This window comes from Oryctolagus cuniculus, chromosome 18, assembly GCF_964237555.1.
Source record: "Oryctolagus cuniculus chromosome 18, mOryCun1.1, whole genome shotgun sequence".
Classification (NCBI taxonomy): Eukaryota; Metazoa; Chordata; class Mammalia; order Lagomorpha; family Leporidae; genus Oryctolagus; species Oryctolagus cuniculus.
In genome coordinates this window covers 4,291,877-4,299,671 of record NC_091449.1, presented here as the reverse complement: position 1 = coordinate 4,299,671, position 7,795 = coordinate 4,291,877, and the positions used below count along the sequence as shown (strand labels likewise).

General features: G+C 61.2%; 1 protein-coding gene across 3 annotated transcripts; it reads right to left on the bottom strand.

The window, feature by feature from the left end:
- Positions 1 to 1,883: 1,883 nt before the first annotated feature.
- LOC103347271 (leukocyte immunoglobulin-like receptor subfamily A member 5) lies at positions 1,884 to 7,245 on the bottom strand. Of its 3 annotated transcripts, XM_070062896.1 has the most exons (10): positions 6,382 to 7,245; positions 6,184 to 6,219; positions 5,739 to 6,023; positions 5,295 to 5,597; positions 4,644 to 4,694; positions 3,965 to 4,081; positions 3,607 to 3,670; positions 3,492 to 3,529; positions 3,220 to 3,275; positions 1,885 to 2,249 (listed from the first exon to the last, which is right to left on the bottom strand). In XM_070062896.1, the coding sequence occupies exons 1-10, from the start codon at positions 6,413 to 6,415 to the stop codon at positions 2,181 to 2,183; spliced, it is 1,053 nt and encodes a 350-aa protein (XP_069918997.1). In that variant the 5' UTR covers positions 6,416 to 7,245; the 3' UTR covers positions 1,885 to 2,180. The 3 variants fall into 3 exon arrangements, with proteins under 3 accessions (XP_069918995.1, XP_069918997.1, XP_069918996.1); XM_070062894.1 differs by having other exon boundaries at positions 1,884 to 2,249; positions 3,965 to 3,983; positions 5,739 to 6,219; positions 6,382 to 6,475; XM_070062895.1 differs by having other exon boundaries at positions 2,035 to 2,249; positions 5,739 to 6,219; positions 6,382 to 6,475.
- Between the last annotated feature and the right edge of the window lie 550 nt (positions 7,246 to 7,795).

Genomic DNA, 7,795 nt, shown 5'->3' with positions numbered 1-7,795 from the left:
GAGGAAGAGAGCGGGTCCTTGTAGGAAACGTGAACCCTGACTGCTGCTCTGCGCGGCCCTGCAAGTCCTCGCCAGAGCAGGCGGGCGAGAAGAAGCCACAGAAGCGTCCGAATTGGGAAGGAAGAAGCCACGTCGGCTCTCTCCTGATGACGTCATCTTACCTAAGACTACCTCTCTTTGCTGATGACGTCATCCTACCTAAAGACAACCCAACGTCTCAACCAGAAACTGCCCTCACTGGTCACCGTCAGGTCGCAGGTTCGCGGTCCACACACGAACTCCCGTCAGCGCTCCAAGGGAGATCCACACAGCTCCACTTAGCAGAGCCCAGACCTCCAGCAGCCGGGAGTGAATTCCTTCCGGAAATGAGAGAGCGACGCCTGCAAACAGAGTCCCTGAGGAAGGGAACTGAACTGGACAGGAAGTAATGGGAGATCGCCGTGGTCAGGGCTGGGACATCAGCACTGTTAGGACTTTCAGTACTGCCCGGATATCTGTCAGAATATCTGTGACGTTCTTCACAGATAGAAAACAAAACTCATGATACACATGGAACCACAAAAGCCCCAAATATTAAAACCACCCTGAGACTAAAGCCCCAAGCCGAGGTATCTCACAGTCTGATTCAAGACACACGACACAGCTGCGGTGTCCACACAGCATGGCAGCAGATACGAACACACGGGGACACTGGACAGCAGAGAGAACCCAGACGGACGGTCACTGTTACAGTCTACTGGTTTCTACAAGGGCATCGAGAACGCACACTGGGGAAGGAGAGGACCTGCGGTGTGCTTTGAAAACTGTTTCCATCTGCAGAAGACAGAATGACAGCCCTGTCTCATCGTGTGTGCAAAAATCAACTCAACATCCATGACACATGAACAGAAGACGCAAACTCTGAAACTAAATGAAGAAATTTAAGGGAAGCACTTCTGATCATTTAGGAAAAGATTATTTTTTGGATACACCTTAAAAACACAAGCAAAAATGTGAAAGCTGGTAATTGGGAGTTGTCAAACTAAGAAACTTCTGTCCATCAGGGAAGCAATCAGCAGAGCAGAGACAACCTGAAGAGTGGGAGAACTTAGTTTCAAATTATTCATCCGACAAGGGATTCATTTTCAGAGTGAATAAAGAATTGAAACAGCAAACAGAGATAACCTGATTCAAAAATGGATGCATGACATCTGTAGCTACTTCTCATAAGAGAATACACAGAGGATCAACGAGTGTATGCTGCTCCACTTTTTTTTTTTTTTTTTTACAGGCAGAGTGGACAGTGAGAGAGAGAGACAGAGAAAGGTCTTCCTTTGCCATTGGTTCACCCTCCAATGGCCACCGCAGCCGGCACACTGTGGCCGGCGCACCGCGCTGATCTGAAAGCAGGAGCCAGGTGCTTCTCCTGGTCTCCCATGGGGTGCAGGGCCCAAGCACTTGGGCCATCCTCCACTGCACTCCCGGGCCACAGCAGAGAGCTGGCCTGGAAGAGGGGCAACCGGGACAGAATCCGGCGCCCCGACCAGGACTAGAACCCGGTGTGCCGGCGCCGCAAGGCGGAGGATTAGCCTAGTGAGCCGCGGCGCCAGCCTGCTCCACTTACCATCCAGCTCTCTGCTGTGGCCTGGGAAGGCAGTAGAAGATGGCCCAAGTCCTTGGGCCCCTGTACCTGTGTGGGAGACCAAGGAAGAAGCTCCTGGCTCCTGGCTTTGGATTGACACAGCTCCGGCCGCTGCAACCAACTGGGGAGTGAACCAGCAGATGGAAGACCTCTCTCTTTCTTTCTCTCTCTTTCTCTCTCTCTCTCTCTCTCTCTGCCTCTCCTTCTCTCTGTGTGTAACTCTGACTTTCAAATAAATAAATAAATCTTTAAAAAACATGGTCTCACTTCTGTTTTCTCAGATTTCTCACTGATGGTTGAGAAACCTCTTGCTTTATTTCCAAAACAGAGACATGAGTTGTCTGTGGCCACAGAATCACGTGTGTCCCAGGGTTCCCCATCTCTCCTGCTGCTCTCCACAACGGGTCCAGGCTGGCCAGCGTCCTAACTTGGTGTCCCCTGGGGCAGCTCCAGTGCCCTCCGTGCAGTGAGGGGCCGGGGTCCCTCCTGGCAGGGGTCCAGAGCAGTGAACTCACTGGGCTCAGGCAGGGCTCTGACCAGAAGGAAGCTTGGCAGCTGCCTACTGTGTGGGCGTCAGGCTGCACAGCTGGGCGTAGATCACGTTCAGGGGCGCCTCGGGGGCTGCAGCCTGGTGAGCAGAGAGTGAGAGGGAAGCTACACAGCTGGGGGCAGGGCGCTGGGGGGCCCAGGACACAGGTGATGGTGCACCTGCCCGTCCTCTTCTGCTGGCCTGTCCTTCCCCCCTGGCAATCCCCTGTGCAGGTGGGAATGGGAGAGGTCTCCTCCCCTCTGGAGTCTGCGGGGGTTCACTTGGGCATATGTCACTCCCTGAGGGGTTTCACCCTGTAGGCTCTGCTGGGAAGAGACAGCAGGGGGGAGCTCCCTGATTCCACTCTGGACCCTTCAGTCAATTTTACAGCTGTGGCCAGAGTGACCGCCTTAAAATGTCGACCCCATGTGTAACCCTCTTGGTGGGGTCTTCGGAGGATTCTGAAGTCCTCTGAGGGTCGGACGCTGCCCCCCTGCAGCTCTGAGCGCAGCCTGACACCGACCTCTGCCCACCTGGCTGCAGACACACAGCCCCGCCTCCTCAGAGAGCCAGCTCCGGCTCAGGGCCTTTGCACAGGCTGTGTCCCCCACCTGCGGGGGCTCCTCCGTCTCTGAGTGTGGCCCTCGCTGCCCCCACACCCCTCCCCTTCCCGGGGTTACTTCCCTCTGCAGCGCCGGCGCGGGGTGTGGTGCGCGGTGTGCACGCAATCTCGCCCACGGGTGAGCCCAGGGAGCTTCGAGGCTTTGCTCACAGCTGTGCCCGCAGCTCCAACATGGAGCCTCATCAAGAGGAGCCCCCAGTCCCAGGGATGAATGAATGCCGGGGGCTGCGGGCCCAGGGTGCATTAATTCACGCCTCCTCCTAGGCCTGGGCCCTCAGACAGGGGACCAGGGGCCGGGAGGGAGGGCCAGAGTCCCAGCATGAGGGGCCAGCGAGCCCGGAGCGGGGGGGCTCACTGTGGACACCCTAGCGAGCTGTGCACAGGGACAGAGGCTCCTGCACTAAACTGGGCCGGAGGCTCCTTGGAGGCCTGCACACAGGGCCTCACCTGGCTGCTGACCAGCTCCAGCCCGCGCCCAGGTTGGCTGCCCTTCACGGTGGCATCTGCAGGGGCAAAGCAAGCGGTCATTTCCTGTCCAGGCGCTGGGAGCTCGCAGCTCTCCCCTGACTGCTGCACACGGGGACACTGGGCTCCAGGGAGCGGGGATGTCCCCGGGCAGTGTCAGGTTCACCCTGAGCCCAGGACGCTGCCCATGCTGTCCCCTCCCCAGCTGGCCTGAAACCCTGGCCCCGCCCCCCCAGGCGGCCCCTCCCTCTCACAGAGGTTTTCTTCCTGGGTGGCAGCAGCTGGGCCGGAGCTGGGGAGGACACAGGTGCGTTAGGGGTTGGGGGGGGCGGTGTGGGGGACAGGCCGGGGTCCTGGGCCAGGACTCACCTCCTGGGCAGGCCTCCAGCCTTGGGCTCGGGCGCAGGACGCTGAGCACCAGCCTCCCTGTGGTCTGGGTGAGACAGACAGAGGGGCTCAGCCCCGGGAGGGTCAGCGTCGGCCCCTGCTCAGGCCCCAGGAGAAGAAGGGACCGTCACACCCCGCACGCACACGGATGCTCAGGGGACTGCACGGAGGACAGTGGGAGCTGGACTCCACGCCGCTGCTGATGCTGGCGCTGGGCTGTGCACTCTGGGCCCTGCTCGGGGGTCCGGTTTCCCTGTGGCTGCAGCCCTGAGCCCACCCTGGGCCGTCCCACAGGGAACCCCCACCCCCCTGAGCCCAGGTCACCGCACGCCCTGCTCACCCGACTTCCTGCGCTTGTCCTGACGCCGGTGTCGCAGGAGGAGGAGGAGGAAGAGGCAGAATAGCAGGAGGCAGGCCACAGAGACTCCGATCAGAATGGCCACAGAGCTTTGGAGACCTTGGGCATGAGTGACGTCGTGGAGGAGGGCGGGGTCACTGCACACCTACTGTGCACCGGGCATGAGCTCGGCCTGTGCATGTCAGCCCCAGCCCCACACGCTCTGCAACATGCGATCACCCTCGCCCCTCCCCATTTCACAGAGGAAGCAACTGAGGCCCACAGGGGGCGCATCTCCTGCCCCAGGTCACCCGCAGGAAGTGACCGCTTGCGCTGCCCCTGGGAGGCCGACTTGCAGCCTTGCTCTCTGTGATGCCCCTGAGCTGGAAGGGAGGAGCCTGAGGGACCTGGACCATGGCCCTGTCCCTGCCCCGCCGTGGCACTGCCACAGACTGGGACCTGGAGGCTTCCCGGGGAGGTTGCCTCTCCCAGGAGGTCACAGCTGAGGTCAGCACTACATGGACCTCCAGGTTTGGGCAAGCCCCTCCCTCTTTCCTGTGCACCCAGAAATGCAGCCCAGACAGGGAGGGGCTTGTCTACGTCACCATCTCCAGAGCTCAACCCAGGGCAGACCCCAGCCCCTGCCTCCCCTGGACCCCTCCCAGCCCAGCCCCTCACTCACCACTGGGTGGGGCGGGCTCCTTGGGGGTGAGCGGCTGACCCTCAGGGCCTCCTGGGGTGGGGACAGGGACAGGCGGTGAGGGCTGGGGCTGCCATGCTCCCTACATGGCCTGCTGGCTCCTCTCCCAGGCCGGGCCCAGCACCCCCTCTGCCCCAGGCCCACCCTCATTCAGCTCAGCCCCAGGACCCCACCAGCGGCACTGCCAGACCCTGGGACCCGGTCACAGCCGAGCTGAGACAGGAAGTAGTAGGTCAGCAAGGACCCTCTCAGGACACTCATGGGGACACCAACACCCTCTGGGCAGAGGCCCCAAGACCCACCTGCTGCTGAGATGGGGCTTATGGGGGGGGGCTGGGACCCCCACAGGAGCCTGAGACTGAGGACAGGAGATAGGTGAGGGTTGGGGCTTCCCCTGGAGCCCCCCCACTCCCAAACTCTTCTCCTGCGTGTGCCCCGCAGCCTCCCAGGGCCCTCCCTCACCTTGGACCCAGCGTCGAGGCCTGGGGGGCGGTGGGTGAGCCTCCCCTCTGGGGGATGAGCCTCCTGGATGACCCCCCCCAGCGCCCCTCCCTCCCAGCCCCGCCCAGCACTCTCCTGGGCCAGGGTCCCAGGGACCCGCTGAGCTCAGGAGGAGGAGGTCAGGGCCCTCACCTGTCACCCTCAGCTCCAGGGGGTCACTGGGCTCTGACCACACAGAAGGATTCTCCCTGTAGGAGCCATAGCATCGGAACGCCCACCTGCGGCCGGGAGTCACAGGGCCCACAGGGAACAGGGTCTGGGACTGTGCACTAGGGTGTGGCTCTGAGCTCCGGGTCCTGGCAGCCCAGGGCGCCCCCTCCTCTGTCAGAATGAACCTGTGGAATCCCAGCTGGGAGCGGCACTGGAGGGTCACATTGGCCCCTGAGGTCACCACGGGGATGGGCAGGGCCGAGAGGCTGGGCTTGCCGTAGGCTCCTGGGAGAGGAGGAGCAGTCATGTGAAGCAGGGTTCATCCCCCACGGTACCCCCAGGGCTGCGCTATGAGAGGGGAACCCTGGGAGCAGACCCCTCCCTGAGGGCACAGCCTGTGGGGCAGGGACCCTGTGTGACCCTCACCTGACATCCGCAGCTCCAGGGCATCACTGTGCTCTGACCAGCCAGCAGCGCTGAGGCAGACACAGCGGTAGCGCCCCACATACACCTCAACCATGAGAGGGATGGAGAATTTGGCCTTGTTTCTGGGCTCCAGTGGCATCTGTCTGTCCCAGGGCTCTGGGATTCCCTCCCTATACAGACGGCACTCCTGGGCCTCCAGGGTCCCCTGACACCACAGGGTCCCAGGCCTGCCCAGGGTGATCACAGAGCCTGGTTCAGCCCAGAGGCTGGGTCTGGGGAGGGTGCCTGGAAGGAAACCAGAGGCTGGGTCCCAGGACCACGTCCCCTCGCAAGCCAGGACCCTCCCAGATGCCCTCCTCACCAGACAGGGCTGGTCCCCACCCCAGCTGCCCAGGGTGGCCCTTGTCCCATGGGGGGGGGACCAGCACAGTGGGGGCATGCTCACCTGCCTGCACTCGGGTCCTGGGACCTGCACACAGCCCTGGAGGAGAGCTCCCCATGAGAGGGTTGCCCCTGCCCCTGCGCCCATCCTCTCCTCCCCGGGGCTCCTGAGCCTGGGGTCTCCAGGGAGCAGGGCCTGGCTGTGAGTGGGGGCGGGGTCCCTCCCAGAGCAGGGTCTCCCCTCCCCGTCTTCCAGTCTTACCCAGGCAGAGCAGGACCACGAGGGTGGGGGTCATGATGTCTCCTCCACTGGCCCCGAACACTGTGCCCAGCAGGACGGACACACACCGGGTGTGGACGCTCGGAGACTGGCCCCTCCCAGTCACGAGGTTGTTCCATCAACAGCGCCACAGGAAGGGGAACAGCTCCCCCCAGGAGCCTGGCCCACATTCCCCCAGGGCTCAGGCTGTGCCTGGGGCGGGCACAGGCTCCCTGCAGACTTTTCACACGCTGAGATGGGGGCACCCATCCTGGCCCCAGGCTCTGCCGGTGTGGTTTAACTCTTTTTTATGCTGCAGTGTCAACAGATAATTATGGAACATTTGCCACGTGCAGGTTCGTCACTTGGAAGGAAGATCGAAACCTCGGGCTTGCTGTAGTCAGGTTAGCGTGGATTAGTGACTTCCCGCACACCAGCTCCCGCTCTGCTCCGAGAAGACACCGCCAACTCGCTGGCTGGCGCAATGGCGCAGGTGTGTCCCTCACCGCTCCGTGGTCTCCCTGGGCTGGAATCCCGCTGCGCTGGGGGCCAGAGAAGGCTCCCCCGCATTCCTCCTGCAGCTCCTTCACATCTGCCTCTCGCGTTGCCTCTTCACCCTCTCCATCTCCGTAGTCCAGGCTCCGCGTCCATCCTCCCCAGCCCCCTCACTCGCCCGGACCCTCCTGCCTTCCTCTTTGACTTCTAAGGCGGCCGGCCGATGGTGTTGAAGCACCAACAGAAATGCTCAGGCAACATGTCTGTGATTCAGCCCAATTGCAGCCATCCCGCAGCGTACACACACTTCAAAGCCCCCCGTGCTACACCACCAACATGAAAACATGTGGGAGATGCAATCAAAAGACAAGTTTCAGGGCTGGGTGCTGCGGTGCAGCGGGTTCAGTCACCACCTGCGACACCGGTATCCCATAGGGTGCTGGTTCCAGCTCCCCGCTAATGCACCTGGGAAGGCAGCAGAGGATGACCGTAGGCCCCTGCCACCCACATGGGAGACTCGAATGAAGCTCCTGGCCCAGCCTGGCCCAGCCCTGGCTATTGTAGCCATTTGGGGAGTGAACCAGCAGATGGAAGAATTGATTCATGGATCACCGATGCTCCATTTAGAACACGTATTACCGAATAACAAGGTGACCCCACATGGGGATAATGGATGAGCAGCAAAATGGTTAATGACTGGCCAATTTCTCTCAGATGCTTGATTTTCAAATATGTATAAAGAAACTATGGAAGTCACATGCCAGTCAAGACCATGGGATGCTACGTGAGTCATGGAATCACTCGCGGCTGATTGTTGTCCCCAATGCCTGCATTAAACACTCACCACTAAGTGACACATCAGTCACACGCCAGCCAGATGTCCCATCGTGGGGAACTGCAACCACGCACCGCAGGGCTCTTC

Bases quoted from the DNA above. Each gene is read 5' to 3' on its own strand.
- LOC103347271 (XM_070062894.1), bottom strand. From the start codon at position 6,177: ATGCCCCCACTGTGCTGGTCCCCCCCCCATGGGACAAGGGCCACCCTG. The intron at 5,598-5,738 runs GTGAGGGTCACA...CTCCTCTCCCAG, and splicing joins CCTGGAGCTGCGGATGTCAG to GAGCCTACGGCAAGCCCAGC. The intron at 3,276-3,491 runs GTGAGAGGGAGG...TTGCCCCTGCAG, and splicing joins CACCCAGGAAGAAAACCTCT to ATGCCACCGTGAAGGGCAGC.